Raw genomic sequence first — 18,119 nt, 5'->3', positions numbered from 1 at the left:
GCTGGGGTTACTCGCAGGTTCGCAAAAGGGGTTACACAAATTAGCGGGCATGAAGTTCACCGAAAGAACCCTAAGGGAGCTAGGCAGAGGGGACTCCCTGGCACCGCAACTGCGGGCACGAGGGTGGTAGCTACCATGAGCCTCGTCTCTGGGCTACGGGGCCCAGTAAAAGCTGACCAACGTCGAACCGCAGCCCTATCTTGCCCACCCTCTCCCTCGGCACAGGGCGGGCCGCAGAAGCGCGGCAGGGTCGGTTAAGCAGCAGAGCCGAGCGGCCGCCCCGAGCGGTGCTACACAACGGCGCCGCCGCCGCTGCTGCTCCCCGCCCCGAGCACGGCCAGGCCCCGCCCCCTGCCATCCCGTCCGGCAGCGGGCGGGGCGGGGCGCGCATGCGCGGGCGGGGCGGGGGGGCGGAGGGGGCCTGCGCGAGGGCGGCGCGTGGCGGGCGTTTCGAGTCCCGGGCTCCGGGCTGGTCCCGCCCCTCCGTGCGCCGCTCGGCTCCGGTTGCGGCTCCGGTTGCGGCTCCGGTTCCGGTCCTGGTTCCGGTCCTCTCCGCTTCTGCCCCGGGCCGGAGCGCTGCTGAGGCGCTTCTTCTACCTTCCCCCCAGCTCTCTTCCACCCCACCCCCCCCCCTCCCCGCCCTCTCCCCGCCAGCTCCTTCTCTTAGCCTTCCGCCCGGACTTTCCCCTCAGCGTTCCCTTAGCCCTCCCTCAGCCTTCCCGCCATTTTCTGAGCCACTCCCTCTTCTCGTCTCCGTGCAGGGGCTGAGGCGGAGCGCTGCGGTGAGTACCGGGCGGTGTGGGGTCGTGACTTGTTTGCACCGGAAGGGGAATAGCCGTCGCACCTTACCATTCTCCTCTCTCCCGGTCCCCTCCTCCTTCGGCCCTGACCCTCTGCGAGGCGGTTCCTAGCCACGATCCCCCCAGGGCTGTAGGCAACAGCTGTCCCCTAGCTGGGACCCAGCCGGCGTCCCTTCGGGCTCATGAGCGCTGGTAGAAAAGCCCCTAAGGCTCTCACTCGTGACGATTTGGCTTCCCCGGATCGGGGACGGGGATCGTGGGCAGCTTCCTTACGGATCCGCAGGGGGTGTTGGTTTAGGCGGCTTCAGTGGCAGTGTCAGCGTACCCCTGCATACGGCTCTGTGCTGTTTGTTCCCTTTGACAGCGGCCCTCGTGTAAGCTCGGAAGGCAGAGGTCAGGTGGAAGGCTGCCCCGGGGTGTGAAACTTGCACAACAATTCTATTTCCTATATAACCTGCGACTTATCTTAAGATAAATGAAATCTATTTTAGTATTTAGTACTTTATAAGGATGCTTTTCCATGTTCAGCACTTACGTCCCCCAGGCCGGTTGGCAAAGGGAAGTTTCCTGGTGGAGTATGTTCTGAAAGCGAAAGTAGTAAGTAATGCCACGCTCAGCAAACCCCTCTGTATGTTGCTAGAGCGTTTGAGACAAGGACTCCTGGTTTTCTAGGTAATTTATACTGCTTTGTACTGTCCGATGAGCTCACTGTAAGGTCCCAAAGCTGTTGATTTGTTTGCTGGAGAACACCAAAACAGCAAACTTACTTTTATCTTCCTGTGTCTCTTTTCCCAAGAGTGTTTCCACTGATTTGAAGTTAATGCAGGCTTTGGACCAGTTACTATGTTGAGACATTTGTATGCTAAAGGATCTCTTGTTCCATTTTCAGAAGAACTTTTAAGGTTTGAAGACAAGATTCTGCTTGCTGCTGAAGTAGAAAAAAACATGAGCAAGATCTTGATGTGCAGTGAAGTACCACTCTAGTTTTGGTTTTAGGGCAAGCTGAAAGCTCCTGGCATTTTGAAAGAGTTAAAATGATTGTGAGTGGCTGATTTATTTTTTTAATGTAATGTGAGGAAAATTACTCAGTATTTACATCATTTGTTTTCTCCTTAATTCATATAAATCTAGTATATTCAAATAGACTACTGTCATTAATTAAAGACATAAGTTCTTTGCCAAGGCCATGGGTTTAATTGAAGTAATAATATGTCCTGATTTGATGGACAACATAGATGATGATATTCCTGAAATAAAAAACGATTTCTAGTCTTTGAATAGCCACTCAAATCCATAACACCATTCATTTTCTTTTGGTGTGATCTGCACAGATTTTTTTATTTAAAAAGCCCAAATATTCCTTTTAAATGACAAAAATATGACAAGAGAAATAGTACACCAGATTTAATTTTTCTATGTATTTGGAGCTTTTCTGCTTACTAATAAAAAACCCCAATTGAATCATGAGCTGTGGGAAAGATTTTGTGGAAACTCTTAAAAAAAATGGATATCCAGAAGCTGATTCACTTAATGGAGAAGATTTTGATTGGCTTTTTGAGTCTTTGGAAACCCGAGCCCTTCTGGAGTGGTTTTGTGGCAATGTAGATGAGCAGCATGTGCTCTCTGAAAAAGAACTGCAAGATTTTGATAAACTTTTGGAGTCTGGGAAGCCCATTTTAGAAGGAAATGCACTGGATGAAGTCCTTCAAACTTTGAAGCCTGTGGATTCAAAGAAGAGTAGCCAGGAGGAGGAAGAAGAAGAGGAGGAGCGGAAGAAATTAGAAGATGAGCTTCAAACTCTTCAGAAGTTGGAAAACCTTCAAGTGTATCGGCGTAATAAGCTTCAAGTGATGAGTTCTGAAAACACCCATTTGTTACAAACATTAAAAAGCAAAGAGCAGGAAGTACATAAAGATTTGAAAGAAGCACTGGAAATGTTTACTGCAGCAAATAATAAACTTAATAGTGAGCTCCTGTTGCTTGTGGAAGCAGCTAAGAAATTTACCTCTTTCTTCACTGCTCCAGATGCAGAACAAGGATCAGATCCACATCCGGTATTTTATTCCCAACTTTCTTTGGACAAGTATTTGGCTCAGGAAGAACAAAGCACTGCAGCAGTCACTTCCCATGTAAAAAAACATTTTTCTCAAGGTGTGTCTGAACGGCTTGAAAATTCCCCCAAAGGCAGCTTCCAGCCTGCAGATCTAAGCGACCAAGTCACTTGTGATTATGCTGATGAAGTTTGTGAAGAGAGGCAAGAGATAGCGAGGCTTCAGACAGCATATATCTGTGCTCAACATCAGCTGATCCAGATGCAAGCTGAAGAGGAGAGCAGGAAGTCAGCTATCAAATGTGCAGAGGACATGCTGCAGGCCTTAAATAAGGTAAGCTGCAAAAGGGGATGGAAAGTAGTAGACTCCTCCATGGGCATGTGTGTTCAACTGGATCTAGCAAAAGGATGGCTTTCTAATTCAGTTGGTTATTTCAAAGTATACCTGGCTCTCTGTACAGCAAACAGGAGCTTAATTTTGGTTGGAATTTTGTGGTATGGTGGAGCTACTATGTTAAATGTATTCCTGTTTGTATTCTGTAGCAAACTTTAACAGCTGTAATTCACTGACTGTCTTGAAACTCAGCTGTTTGTACAACGTAAGTGGATCTGATAATTCAATCATAGAATGGCTTAGGTTTTGAAGGAAGCTTAGAGAGCATCTACTCCAACCTCCTCAGTCTCAGCAAGTGAGTGACAAGCAGGTTTGGCTACTGGAATTTAAGAACATGCCACAACCCAGTATCTTGGGCTCAGTGGCTCAAGATACTGGGTTGTGGCATGTTCTTGAATTGTGCTAAGATTCACTTAAGCACATGAATCTTGTGTGAACTGAAGGCAACCATGAAGATACTCAGCACTATTTTGTTTTATGCAGGATCCTAGGAAATGGGAGAACCTGGATGCCAAAATACGGAGTTTAAATGATGAAATATCAACAATTAAAGAAGACATTGCTCGGATAAACAGCAAGGAGCTGCTTCCCCTTCTGAAAGAGAAGGCCCAGCTTTTGTGTGCACCGGTGGTGAAAGCGTGCTTGGATCGTCAGATTGCTCAGCAGGAGCGTTATGCTTCAAGACAGGATGCAGTATGCAGGCATTTGATCAGACAGAAAGCATCATTTGAACTTCTTGAGCTGGCCTATGGAATGGAGATGAAGAAAATTAAGAAGATCTACTCTCACCTAGAGGGTTTGGTGGAAGCTCTGAAACAGAGCAGCAGTGAGTTGGAGCAGAGACTGCAGGTGATAACTGAGAGAGCTCAGCGTGCAGAGCCGAGGAACATCATCAGTTCAGAAGATGAGTTCCATTGCAGGTGAGTGTTGTCGCTGCTGAACTTGGACTGACTTTAAAACAATGCTAGGGAGATAAAAGCTTAGAGCAGCCTAGCCTTTTCTGTTGCTAAGTCAAGAGTTGCTTGCTTTAATTAGCATCTTGAATTCTCTGGAATGAAGCCTTCAAGATATGAGCCTTGCCTCTTGCTTGTCCTTTGAAGTTCTTTTTAGGTTTGCCTGAGGAAACACTGTTTAATTCTCAATCTTCTTACTGTTGCTGAAACATTCCCAAGCAAGAGGCAGAATACACTAAATATTTAAAGCCAAACCTTTCTTAATGTAATACCTTGATTTGGGACCTCTTAGAAGTTATTCTAGAATAGACACAGATTTAGAAAGCTGCTCTTAACAGTGATTTCCCAGATGGTGTGCACGGCCTCATCAGCTTAGCCTGTAAAACCCCCCGTGCGGTAGAGGAGAGGAACAGCTCCTGCAGTACCTGACCTGTGCTGAGCTCATTTTTACTGCTTGATTTGCCATCTGGTTTCAGTGTCCTCTCACCCACGTAGGAGTTAGTTGTTTTCTTCCCGTCTAAAACCCTGATTATAGCTCAGGTGGTTCATTAGGGACGACTGCTGTGTTGCTGCCACCTCAAAACTAAACCTTTTGATGGAGTGCATTGGACAAATTGGACAACATGGTGTGTTCATGCCTGGCTTTTCCTCTTCCTTTCCAGTGTACTTTAAGTGTTTTGTAGTAATTGATTGTTGAATATGACCTTGCACAGTGACTAACTGCAAGGATCAAGACATTTTTTCCCATTGTTTGTTTGGCAACTTGTAACATTTTTACTCAGGTTTATTATTAAGTCTCCATTATCACTGAATGTTTCTTTTTTAAAGTTGAAGGAGTTATACAATTATAGGAGTTGCACTTTTTTTTTAACAGCTGAAGGAGCTATGAACCCTGCAAAATTTGCTCTTATTTCTCATTGCTCAGTGAAGTCTGCTGCTTCAAAAAATTGTATCTCACTTTGTAGTCCTTTGTAGTCCTTGAAGTGTCAGGGAATAGCTGGTAAGAACACACTGTAAGCTTCTGTTGGCATTCATTGTGTGCTCACTGTCTGTTACTTTGGTATTTCATTGCTGTTAATTTAATGCTGAAGTATTTTGAAGCCCTGGTAATCTCTTACAAGCAATACACAGATGGAATTGTGAAATCAGTGGGAGATACAGTACAGTATTGACCTTTACTAGTCCTCTGCCTTCTCAACATGAACCTCTGGGGGTGCTGGTCGACAGCTGACTGAATGTGAGCCAGTGTGTGCTCCAGTGGCCAAGAAAGCCAACAACATCCTGGCCTGGATCAGCAATGGTGTGACCAGCAAGACCAAGAAAATGATCTTAACGCCAGTGGGTACTGGGGAGGCCACACCTTGAGTACTGGGTTCAGTTTTGGGCCCCACACTACAGGAAGGACATTGAGGTGCTGGAGTGTGTTCAGACAAAGGGAGTGAAGCTGGTGAAGAGTCTGGAAAACAGATCTGGTAGGGAGCAGCTGAGTGAACTGGGGTTGTTTTTAGTCACTGGGGTTGTTTAGTCTGGAGGAGAGGAGACTGAAGGGAGACCTCCTAGTTCTTCAGTTACCTGAAAGGAAGCTGAAGCCAGGTGAGGTTTGGTCTCTTCTGCCTAGTACCAGATGATAGGACAAAATGAGATGGCCTCAAGTTGGAGCAGGGGAAGTTTAGGTTGAACATTAGTAAAAATGTCTTCCCTGAAAGGGTTATCAAAAACTGGAACAGGCCTTGATTACCCATCCAGGAAGGTGTTTCAGAGAGGCAGAGATGTGGTGCTGAGGGCTGTGGTTTAACACCATACCTGGTAGAATTAGAGAATGGATGATCTTCAGGGTCTTTCCAACCAAAACACCCTGATCTAGGGTAGGGTGTCCATGTCTGTGGCAGGGGGGTTGAAACTAGATGATCTTTGTGTTCCCTTCCAGCCCTGACTGATTCTGTGATTTTATGAAAACAATTCTCTTTCTGTGGTCTTCTCTTGACTAGTAATGACAGGAGTGCTTAGACTCAAAAAGGCTTTGGTGTCCCATTCCTGTGTTACAGGCTGTATCAAGCTCTGGAAGGAGACAGTGAAAAGCCACAGTTGTTTAGAACTTATGCAAACCTGGAGCAGATGGCTCGGAAGTTAAAGCGGGACTGTGCTATTGCCCAGGATCAGCTAGCAGCATCTTCCCAAGAGCAGGCTCTCAAGTTGTCCAAGCTAGAAGAGGAAGTGGATGCTCTTTGGGATGCTCTGTATCATGGAAGGAATCAGCTGCAACTCAGAAGCCCGGTAAGCCTTTGCTTGGTCATTAAAATTATGACATTAGCATGTGTCATGCTCTTTCACTGAGCAGAATGGAGTATGAAGGCTGGAGGCATACAGAGTGGCTGCTGTGCCTGCAGTGTGTTCGTTGCTATTCCTCTTTATTTCAACTGGGATTTTTTTTCTTTTTGAAAGTGGCTTTTGTGAGAGCTGGAGAGGGACTTTTGACAAAGGCATGGAATGATAGAATGAGGGAAGTAATGGCTTCAAAGTGGGAGAAGCTGTATTTAGATGAGACATGAGGAAGAAATTCTTCCCCATGATGGTGGGGAGGCACTGGAACAGGTTTTCCAGAGAAGCTGTGGAGGCTCCAAGCCTGGCAGTGTCCAAAGGCAGGTTGGATGCCCATGGCAGAGGGACTAGAACTATATGACCTTGAAGGTCCCTTCCAGCCCAGATCATTTTAGGATTCTCTGGGTGACTGATTTAGGCAAACTAAAAACATCAGCATTTTGAAATACAGGTGTAGTAGAACAGTCCTACAGACCTTCCAAGTGCTATACTAGAGCCTCTTTTAGATGGGAAAAGGATTGTCAAATGCAGCTTGTTAAATAGCTACAGAGATCTCAGAAGTGGATTGAGGGAAATCTTGTGTTACATAATACAGCCTTTGTTAAATACATAAAACTATATGTAGCATTTCCCATCTGTCAAGTTAATTTGCAACATATAGAGCAGTTTCTATCAAAGAATGAAAGTTTGTAATTGGAACAATACTTGAGTATGGCTTCTTCCTTATTAAATCAGTCACATGCCTTTCTGTTGATTCAAATTGCACCTTAAACCATAGTGACACCTCTTTCTGTTGCTACCACTTCTCAAGTAATCCCTTTAATTAGGATATAATGTGCAAGCAGGTGAGCAGCCTGCTTACACTGACCTGAGAGTGACAGCTGGGAAAGCTGTAGCTGCTAATTAATGATTCAGTTTTAAAACTGAATTGTGGATTTTTAGTTTTCAGTTGTGGATTTTTTTTTCCCCTTTTGGAGTTTGGCTAGGTCTGAAAATTTGCAGTTGATTGAAAATGTCATTTAGCCATCTAGTTGAGTTTTTATGGTCTGAACTCTGTGGTTTAGTAGCCAAGTCATGGAATCACAATTCCCTAATTTCCCTTGAGTACCATGTGATGAGCTCAGATGTCCCATATTGAGTGGAGTCTCTATCACCTGGGGTTCTGTGGGTTTTGTGGTAACTTTTCGGTTGCAAACAAAAGTGGGTTCCAAAAGGAAAAAAAACCTTTTAGTATTGTTAATAAAAATATAAAAGTAATTATTTCTAATCTTGTGTTTCTTGTCAGGAACTTAATGAGCAATTTCATCAACTGGAAGCTGATTTAAAGAAACTAAATGAACTCCTTGAGAATCTGATTGCTGATGTGAAGTCCAAGAAAAACTTTCTGGACTCCAACAAGCTCCATCAGATGCAACGAGAGTTGTATGTGTATTTTTTCACAGATGAAGAGCGCCTGAAAGAGATGGTGGAGCAGCTTGAGCAGCAGTCTCAGGCAAAAACCAGTGGTTTGGAAGATCAGAACCTCACCACCAGTGAAGTTGTTAAAGATAATACTTCAGTGTGCTCTTAAAGGAGACCACACTGATGTAAACTGTCTGCAAGTTTATGGAATGACTGCCATTAGCTTACCAAGGCTAACATCTGTCAATGCAATGCATATTGAACTGGCAGTTACCAGCCTTGGTTTGTGTGCTGCTTTATGCCTTTTGACATCTGCCTGCTGATTCCAAATCTCAGTTTTATCAGTTCTTTGCTTTAAAGTAATCTGTTGCTTATTGGAGTGAATTACATTCAGACTGCGCTCTGCTAGGTTGTGTGTTGATTTCTGCTGCACAGAGCATAGCACAAAAAAGAACATTTCACACTCTTGGGTTAAGTTTTCTTGCACGCTAAGAACCTTTGATATGTGAACTGGAAAATAAAGCAGAGAAGGCATTCCAGATTTTGGAACATGAGGGGATGTGCTCTTTCTGAAGAGAGGAGTTCTGCAAGACTGATCTTCTTTTATTGTTTTCTTTCCAGTTCTCCTAAGAAGACTTGGCTTTGTTAGAAATGTGTTGGAATCTGTACCAGAATCTGTTTCAATTACCAAGACCATCTGGTTTAAGACCATTCTGATATCTCTTAATGTAACTTGTGGCCTACCTTCTCCACTGAAGCCATCCTCATGTTGGCTTCTGCACAGGGGAACAAGAATTAAATTCACCTTTTGGACTCCTGATTTGCTCTGTAATTGATGGTGATAAGCATTTCAGTTTCATACTGCTCATTGCTTGGGCTTTGTTAGGCTGCCAGTCCCTTTTTTCTGTAGCTTTCCAATGTACCAATGGTCCTAAAGAGGTTTTTACAGTATGAGAACTGCCAGTCTTTTGTGCTCTGGGGATCAGCTGTTCTTGCTTTCAGGCATTGTATATATTGGTGAAGTTACTATGTTAGCTTTAACTTTGATAACTCGTCTGAAAACTATTTTGGTAGCAGACTTTTAAGTTTTATGGGACTATAATTTATTTTTAGATATTAAATTAACTTACTGGTTGGCTGTAACTCTATACTTAACTCTATATACTGTGTTTGTTATTAAATGCCAAACTCCCATTCAGTGTTGTCAATATTTATGGTGACTCTGCATGAGAATGGGCCTAAAACCAACACCTAAAGTGTCTTCTTTATGTTTAGTCTGTTGGGTTCCCATTTGGATCTGCTCCTCTCAGGCTTTAAGTTTGCTGCTTCCCTCTCTGAGAAGTCAGGGGGTGTCTTCACCCTGTCTAGGAAAGATACATTGCTTTTAATTATCAGAGCTAGGAGGAGTTGGGTTCAGGGAGGGAAAGAAGAATGCTTCTGCCTCCTGGAACATCAGGAAAAAGAAAGTACTTCTGCCTCTCTGCTTTTCCTGAGAGGGTGAATGACTGAACATTCTGGTTTTGCCTTGAATTGCAGCAGAGCATGAGTGGGGATTCTTCTCTGGCCCCAATAAAGTGCATGATTTGCATATGTTCTGTGTTTAGGTTTGATCTTCCAAATGGAACTGGACACATACATAGGATGTGAGGTTTCTAAAGTGCCTTTGTCTGATATCGCTCAGAGGATTATGACAGCTTTGCAGTCTGTTCCTGTAGGAGTTCAGACTAGCAGAGAGAATAACCAGAGTGAGTAAATCTCAGTCTATTTATGTGTTTCTATTTTCAGTTGAAAACCCGAAACTCAAACAAACAAAACAGTGTCAAACCTCTTTCAAACAGGGACTAGAGGGGGGGGAAAAAGTGAGAGTTTAGCTTTCCAGGTTTAGAAAAAAACTGAGCTGAAACTGTGACATTTGCTGGGACTTTCCCAATTAAAGGATGCTATGTGGGTGTGAGGAATTATGATATTCATAGCACCCTCAATTTCATTGGGCTTTCTCTTCCTGTTATCTGGTATAGAAGTAGATGAGAATTTCAAACTGTTCCATTTACAGTACTGGTTAATTATGTATTGACTGTGGGTTATTTAAGGGTGATTATAGGTACAGGGAACTTGCCTGTGAACTCTGCAAGGCCCTGTCTGTCCTTTACACCAACTGTTCACTAGCAGCTCACTCCTTGTGAAATTCTAGGGGGAAGAGTGAGCAGGTCCCAGCGCTACAGCATGTTAGGTAATGTTAAAAATGCCTCAGCAGATCTTTGACTGCTGAGCAAATCTTGCTCAGAATGTGGTAGATAGCAGGGGTGGCATCTGTGTTCTCCACATTTCCTACTCTGCCAGTCTTGTACTTCTGGGAAGACCTAGATAGAAATGCAGAGTGCTTAGTTTCAGTTGGCTGTTGTCTCTTGAACTGGGTCCTGAAAGATTTTCTTGCTGTAGTGCTGCTAAATCCATATTTGTTGCTCCTGTTTTCCCTGTAGGAATTGCAGTTGTTCCCAGTTTGCAGGCTTAAAACCAAATTTATTTTCATTGCTTTTAGAAAATTGCCTATATTTAAAGATTTGGCTGGATGGGGAGAGAAGAGAAAGTTCCCCTCCCTTAAACCCACCACACTTGGCATGTTACTGGGTCTGTTTTAAACTATGTCAAAGAATCCTAGAATGGGTTGGAAGGAAACCTTGAAGACCATCTAGTTCCAACCCCTCTGCCATGGGTAGGGACCAGCTTGCTCAAGGTCCCATCCAGTCTGGCTTTGAACACTGCCAGGCTTGGAGCCTCCATAGCTCTCCTGTAGTCTCTTTCAAATCTCAGAAGGCTGCTTTAAGGTTTTCCTGGAGCCTTCTCTTCTCCAGACTGAACAACCCCAACACTCTCAGCCTGTCCTGGATCAGAGGTGCTCCAGCCCTCTGATCATCTTTGTGGCCTCCTCTGGACCCACTCTCCTAGTACCATGTCCTTGTATTGGGAAATTCTGAGCTAGACATGGGACTTCAGTTAGGATCTCAGCAGAGTGGAACAACAGAGGAGAATCCCTTCCCTCCACCTGCTGCCCATGCTGCTGGGAATCAGCCCAGGACATGACTAGCTCCTGGGTTGCAAGTTGACATTGCACCTCAGCACCCAGCACCCCCAAGTCCTCCTCAGGACTGTTCTCTTTTTGTTCTCTCTGCCCAGCCTGTATTGGGATTGCGCTGACCCAGCTGTAGGACCTTGCACCTGGCCTTGTTGAACTTCATGAGCTTGGTGTGGGCCCACTTCTCCCAGCTGTCCAGGTCCCTCTGAATGACATCCCTTTCCTTTTGCATGTCCACCACACCACACACCTTGATGTCATCAACAAACTTGATGAGGGTGTGCCTCAATCTCAATTTAACTGTATTTTATTGACAGATCTTTAAACATTTGTTATAGTTGTAGATCTATCCACAGCCAAGCCCATGTGATCAATTAAATTCAAACTACAGGAGACACTTCTCCTCTTTGACAGGTAAATAATATATAGGGTAGACAGGACAAATATCTGCCAGGTTGAACTGGCAGGTGAATTTACCCCTGCACTAGACCTTGCAGTAGTCCCATCCAGCCTTCAGGAGTTTGAAGTCAAGGATGCCATTGGAATAGGTTGTCCAGGGAGGTGGTGGAGTCATCATCCCTGGAAGTGTTCAAGAAATGTGTGGGCATGGCACACATGGGCGTCGGTGGTGTTTGATGGTTGGATTCTATGACCTTAGAGGACTTCTCTAACCAAAGCAATTCTGTGATTCTGTGATGGGTTTCTGCTGCCACCTGGTGATCCTTTTCCATAAATCAGAAATTCGAGGCTGCACGGGACTGAAGATGCTGGGTGCTGAAGGAGAGAAATGTAATCCTGATCATCTCTGAAGGATGGATTTGTCAACAAAAATTCTCTAGCTGTGACACAAGTCAAAGCACTTTATGTAAACCTGGTTACTGTCGTTTCTAGGTTATAATTTTATTGTTGTAGGAAGTGTCAAGAACCCCAAATTTAAAGTGGTTGAAGTTTCTTGGGAAAGGTCATGGAAGTGTTGGAGCAGGTCCAGAGGTGGTCACAAAGATGATCAGGGTATCTTTGCTATGAAGATGGGCTGGGAGAGCTGGAGTTGTTGAAGGTCCTGGGGAGAACATAGAGCAGCCTTCCAGGATTTGAAGTGGGCTGTACGAGAGCTGGCGAGGAACTTTTGAGAAAGGCATGGAGTGACAGCATGAGGGGTGATGGCTTCAGTCTGGAATAAACTAGACTGATATGAGACATGAGGGAGAAATTCTTCTCTATGAGTGTGGTGAGGCACTGGAACAGGGTGCCCATAGGATCTGTGAAGGCTCTGATCCTGGCAGTGTTCAAGGGCAGGTTGGATTGGAAATTGAGCAAGCTGCTATAGTAGGAAGTGTCCTGCCCGTGCCTGGGAGTTGGAACTGGATGATCTTGAAGTTCCCTTCCAACCCAAGCTCTCTGGTTTTGTGTGGCATTACATTACCAGGGCATTACAGGTTAAAGTTGTGTCTGCAAAGTGTTTTACTACCTAATGCCAAGAAAACAGTTAAACTGTGAAGTGTGTGGCTTGGTTTATGTTGTTGATTTTTCTTCCTTACCCATGTTTCCAGCTTCACCTTGGGATGTTTTGCTTTGAAAGAAAGAAGTACCTCCACTTATGGTGTTTTAGTACTGCCTCTTCTAAATATCATGTGCTTGTTTATGGTATTATAGTACCTATTTATGTGCCTATGTGCCTATTTATGGTATTACAGTACTGCCTCTTCTAAATACCATGGGAAGTGCTTGTCTGCTTTGTGCCCAATTGGAATTAATTTTTACTTGATGAGGACACAGCATGCTTTTGTATCTGGAGACCTGCAGGGCCCTCTTAAACAAAAGTGATAATAATTTGAGGAACATGGTTGTCATGGAACAGTTTCTTGCAGTTATTTTAGGGTGGGTAGAAGTGTCAGTATAATGTCACAAAGTTTGTCACCCGAGTTGCAGGCACTGCTCTCAAGTTTTGTGTTGTAAAGTGTTTCCCATTCTATTTTTTAAAGGTCTAGAGAAGACAAAAGAAAACAAACTAGGTGACAAGGAAACACATCTGGAAAATGCAAAGGCAAGCACGCTGTGAGATTGCAGATGACTAAGAGCAGTCTTTTCCTAGCAGGTTTGAAGTTGTTAGAGACTGGCTTTGTCACAGTTTCTTGCACACACTCGTGGTTCACATAACTTTCTTGCATCTTTTCACTTGGCCTCTATTTACTTTTGAGAGTTTTGGCCTCACTTCTGTTACCCTGTTAGAGGAAGTTAGTCTATTGTGACAGGTTGGTCAGATATCAGTAAGGTTGCCATGTTTAGTGAGCCAGGGTTTAAAAATGTTCTCAGACCTCTGTCACTGAGAAATCACTGCCACATAATCATCAAGTGAGCTGTCATAAGAAAAATTGTTCTGTATCAGGAAATTCAAGTTTTGGTTTAATCATCTGTTTGAACTTGGAGTTTTGTGGCTGCAAGCAAGTGCTAGTGCAAGAATGGGAACAGCTAACTGCAGCAGCCCCAGCTCAGACTGTGCTTCTCCTATCTGTGGAGTTGACTGAGAAGTTGTAGATGCTGTAAGCATACTCCTGCCTCAGCTGCATATTGTGCAGCTTCCCTGACTCTGGTGCCTGTTGCAGACTTCAGCAAGTCCACTCAGGCCACTCAAGATACAGGAAACTGCTTTCTCCTGTGGGGTGGGATAGCTTTGTACAAACAGAGTGGTTCATAGGTACACACACAGCTGTGGGCTGTGGGTGCCCCTGGAGAGCAGTTGTTCCCCTAAACTGACTCTCTGTTTGGTTAGTACCAGCATTTTGTCCACAGAATACTGTTTCACTCAAAACTTATCTACATTAATTCCTCTGTGTCTATTTCTCCTAACTGGTGCACTAAAAATGACCCCTTTTTCCAGGAGATTCATGATTCCACAGTTGCCTTGTTAACAACATCTGCCGGCCCTGAGAAAGCCACAGCTGGTCAGCTAGTCAGGACAGTCCATACCAATGAAATTCCTTGCTCTCAAGACACCAAAGAAGTGAGCTACTACCAGGATTTAGACTGGCTAGGATATAGAGAAAGAAATCTTGCAGTGGAAGCAAAAAACCTGAAGGCTGGTGAAAAGAAGGTAGCTACTCCCCTGAAAAGGAAGCAGGATGTCCCTGCATGTTGTTCAGAGAAAACAAGGAGATTACCTCCAAAAACTTCTTCACATGAAAGAAGATACAACAGTGGACAAACAGAGCCTTCTGAACACGATCCTTGTGATATCAGGAAGTTGGAACATGAAGGAAAAAGAGAGTTGCTTGCAGCTATAGAGCAGGCAATGGCTTTTGTAGCTGCTATGGTGTTTCAAGATGGTTCTTCACAGCTCAGCTCAGAGCAGGTTAGTGAATGACTTTGAGGAAAGGCTGAAAGAATTGGGGCTTTTTAGTCTGGAGAAGAGCAGACTGAGTGGGATCTCATCAGTGCTGATCCATACTTAAAGGGTGGGTGTTGGGACAATGGGACCAGACGTTTTTTCAGTGGTACCTGGTGACAGGACGCTGGGTCATGAGCACAAACTTGAACATGAGAAATTCCATCTGAACATGAGGAGGACTTCTTTAAGTTAAGGGTGACAGAGCACTGGGCAGGCAAAGTCTCTGTTTCTGGAGACATTCCAATCCCACCCAGATGCATTCCTGTATGACCATCTCTGTGATCCTGCCTTGGTAGGGAATGTGGACTCTATGATCTACAGAGGTCCCTTCCAACCCCTACCTTTCTGTGATTCTGTGATGTGCTCTGTTTAGACTCTCATTGCAGAACTGTGCACGTGACTGACAAAACACAAACCCACACTCATTTGGAGCCTAGAATCTGGCCCTGTTTTGTATGCTATTGCTTGCCAAAATGTAAAATGAGGTAAACTTTTGACTAAACTAAAACATAAACCAAATCAAACCACTTGGGCTAAATGGGAATTTGTTACTCAAAGTGAAACTGTTTGCATTAGAATTTTTTTAACCTCTTTTTTTTCACTCTGTCACTGTGGGGTTTTATTTCAAGGCTGAAACACTTGCATGCGCCTCTGCTGTGGCAGTGCACTAACTCTAATGTATATAGCAGGTTTTATATTGTAAAATACAAATACAATTTTCATTATAGGATTGCATAAAATCTGTCAGAATAAACACTGTTGTAATTCTGTTTAACAGGCCTTAACCTCAGCAGTGAAAGGAATTGTAGTGCTAGTGAAGAATCAGACTGATCACCCTTGCTCTCCCAGTGACTTCCCAGCTGGCTATACTTGGAAAGCTGCTAATGAAAATGATAAATTAATTTATGTGAAAACTGAATGGTCATCCCTCTGGGAAAAAGAACAACAGGCTCACAAGAAATTTGCTTGGTAAGAAAAAGTAGTTTGCTTTACAGGAGCTTTTAGCCACAGTGGTATTGGTTACGTGGCATGGGATTAATCTTAGATATCAAGTTCACTGACTTTCATGTTAGCTGGTTCAGTTCTGTGTCAGGTCTGGGCTAACAGAAACCTAGTAAGACTAGAATATTCTTTTAGGCACAGTGTGTGTCACTAACTGCAGCCCTCCAGAACTAGATTCTGGAGCTCTGGAGTCCTCAAGATAGGAAGGACATGAACCTGATGGAGAGGGTCAAAAGGAGGGCCACAAAAATTATCAGGGATCTGGAATACACCTCTGCTGTGGGGACAGGCTGTGGAAACTGGGGGTCTCCAGACTGGAGAAGACTTCAGGGAGACCTAATAGTGACCTTCCAGTACTTCAAGGGAGCTACAAGAAGGCTGCAGAGGGTCTATTTGCAAAGGCCTGCAGTGACAGGATGAGGGCAATGGTCTGAAATGAGAGAAGAGCAGATTTAGATTGGATGTGAGGAACAAGTTCTGCACCATGAGGGTGGTGGAACATTGAAAGGGATTGCCCAAGGAGGTAGTTGAGGCTTCATCCTTGGAGATGTTTGGGGGCAGGCTTGATGGGGCTCTGAGCAGCCTGATCTAGTGGGGGTGTGCCTGCAAGGGGCTTGGACTAGATGACCTAGAGACATGAGTATGAAATTATTCCCCGTGAGACTGGTGAAGCACTGGAATAGGTTGCATATCTGCAAGGATGTTTCATTTACTATAGAATGAAACTTCAGGTATTACTGAACTAAGAATTTAGTATTCAAATACAGTATTCTGTCTTCACGGGAACAAAGATATGTATTCATTGCTTAGTCTTATGTGCTAATTAAATGTATAAAATAAAAAGATTCACTGGTGACAATCTAGTGTTTGCTGACAACCTATTTCTGTGCAGGCAAGTGCTGTTCCAAATGCTCCAGTGCAAAGTTCCCATTATTTGCTTCAATGCAAAAGATTTCCTGAGGACTCTGCTTCAAGTTTATGGAGATGAAATTAGCTGGAGACAAGGTAATGACCTAATCTGTCATCTCATGCTGTAGTCTCTGTGCTGTTGATATTGCTATTAAAATCACTAGAGGGGTAGAAGCAACTAGATGGTGGTTAAGTGATGTATTGGAAAAGAGAGTTCCAGTACCATGGAGAAGAACATGCAGTCCAGCCTGGACATGACAAGAAAGTTCTTCACCATGAGAGTGGTGAGAGCCTGGAATGGGTTACCCAGGGAGGTGGTTGAGGCCCCATCCCTGGAGGTGTTTAAGGCCAGGCTGGATGAGGCTGTGGCCAGCCTGCTCTAGGCTAGAGTGTCCCTGCCCATGGCAGGTGGGTTGGAACTTGACGATCTTTGTGGTCCCTTCCAACCCTGACTGATTCTATGATTCTGTGATAGGATAAGGAGCAATGGGGACAAGCTGGGACACAGGAAGTTCCACCCCAACACAAGGTGATGCTTCCTTACTGTGAAGGTGACAGAGCACTGGAACAGCCTACCCAGATAGGCTGTGGCATCTCCTCCTTTGGAGACTTTCAAGATCCACCTAGATGTGTTCCTGTGTGACCTGCTCTAGGTGATCCTATTCTGGGCAGGGGAGTTAGACTCAACAATTTCTAGAGGTCCCTTCCAACCCCTAACATTCTGTGATTCTGTGAGTGTCTGCAGGAGAAAAAAAGGGTAAAACTTTTCAGCAATTTCTCAGTGTGGGAGGTAATTTCAATATTTTGGTTGTCAGAAATAACTTCTTCTTGTAGTTGCAGATAGTGTGGTGCTAGATCCCAGGATTGCAGCGTGGCTGATAAACCCCAGTGACACAGTTCCTTCTTTTGAGAGTCTAACACAGAAGTATTTTGAAAAGTCTGTTTCTGTGGGAGGAGTAAATACAGAGGCAAGCACTCTGAGAAACACTGCAGTAAGTAGTTTGGTTTAAAGTTCTTGTGGTTGGATTAAAGGAGGGGAAGGAAACGATGAAAGAATTGCTTTTACTGTGGTGGTGGTGCTGTGGTTGGATGTGATGATCTTAGAGGGCTTTAACAACCCAAACAAGTCTTTGATTCTGTGATACTTTGGCCACGTTAGCCTTCAGAGCTTGTTTGACTGATAAAAATAAGAATGTGCAGCAGCCTAGATGCTGTTTGAAACCTTTCACTTTTCAGAGGCCTTGCTTCTTCAGACGTGGGTATTGTGACATGGTTACAGGGCTTCTAGGATACAAATTCACAGATGCCACTGGGCTTAGCATGGTCAGAGGGCAGTTGTGTCAGCACATACCCATTAGTAAAGACATTTCTGAGGAAACCAGAGCCACTCTAAAACACCAGCTGCAAACTGCAGTTGTTGAGAAGCTACTTCAGGAGTTAAGCTGTCAGTGGTGGGAGTGGACAGGGAAAAAGGCAGAAGCTACAAACTTGGTTATTTCTGTGTGTGATATCCCCTCCTATGAGTCAGCAGCCTTAGTCTTGTCTCTTTCCTTAGCTTGACACAGCCTTTTGTTCTTCATAGATCACATCTATTCTTAGTTATAATGCTCAACTTTGCCATCCTGATTCCCAGCTATCAATATTGAAGCCTCATTTCCTTCCTGCTCTGCTTCAAGTCTGGTTCGTTTCCTTACCCCAGCCATTTCCAGTGCCTTTATGCTGACTTGTTCACCCAGGTCCCAGTTAATGCCTCTTCTAATATCCTGTCATTATTCCCCCTCATTCCTTATGCAATTAATTTGTTCCCTGGACTCTCCCACTTTTTTTTTTGTC

The 18,119-nt window shown here is 44.3% G+C and overlaps 2 protein-coding genes across 2 annotated transcripts in view; both read left to right on the top strand.

Moving 5' to 3' along the window:
- Positions 1 to 630: 630 nt before the first annotated feature.
- Positions 631 to 9,111, top strand: HAUS3 (HAUS augmin like complex subunit 3). Its single transcript, XM_064151568.1, has 5 exons — positions 631 to 782; positions 1,690 to 3,184; positions 3,728 to 4,164; positions 6,243 to 6,471; positions 7,802 to 9,111. The coding sequence occupies exons 2-5, from the start codon at positions 2,264 to 2,266 to the stop codon at positions 8,084 to 8,086; spliced, it is 1,872 nt and encodes a 623-aa protein (XP_064007638.1). The 5' UTR covers positions 631 to 782; positions 1,690 to 2,263; the 3' UTR covers positions 8,087 to 9,111.
- Positions 9,112 to 9,210: 99 nt separating this feature from the next.
- The window catches only part of POLN (DNA polymerase nu), a 68,585-nt gene continuing 59,676 nt past the window's right edge, over positions 9,211 to 18,119 (top strand). Inside the window, 6 exon segments of the mRNA XM_064151567.1 lie at positions 9,211 to 9,662; positions 12,973 to 13,034; positions 13,869 to 14,339; positions 15,154 to 15,344; positions 16,270 to 16,382; positions 17,121 to 17,297. Coding sequence (XP_064007637.1) covers positions 9,536 to 9,662; positions 12,973 to 13,034; positions 13,869 to 14,339; positions 15,154 to 15,344; positions 16,270 to 16,382; positions 17,121 to 17,297 — 1,141 coding nt within the window. The 5' untranslated portion in view covers positions 9,211 to 9,535.

The sequence above is a fragment of the Pogoniulus pusillus genome, chromosome 11 (genome assembly GCF_015220805.1).
Source record: "Pogoniulus pusillus isolate bPogPus1 chromosome 11, bPogPus1.pri, whole genome shotgun sequence".
NCBI lineage: Eukaryota > Metazoa > Chordata > Aves > Piciformes > Lybiidae > Pogoniulus > Pogoniulus pusillus.
The sequence above is the reverse complement of the archived record's forward strand: the minus strand, read 5'-3'. Positions and strand labels throughout refer to the sequence as shown.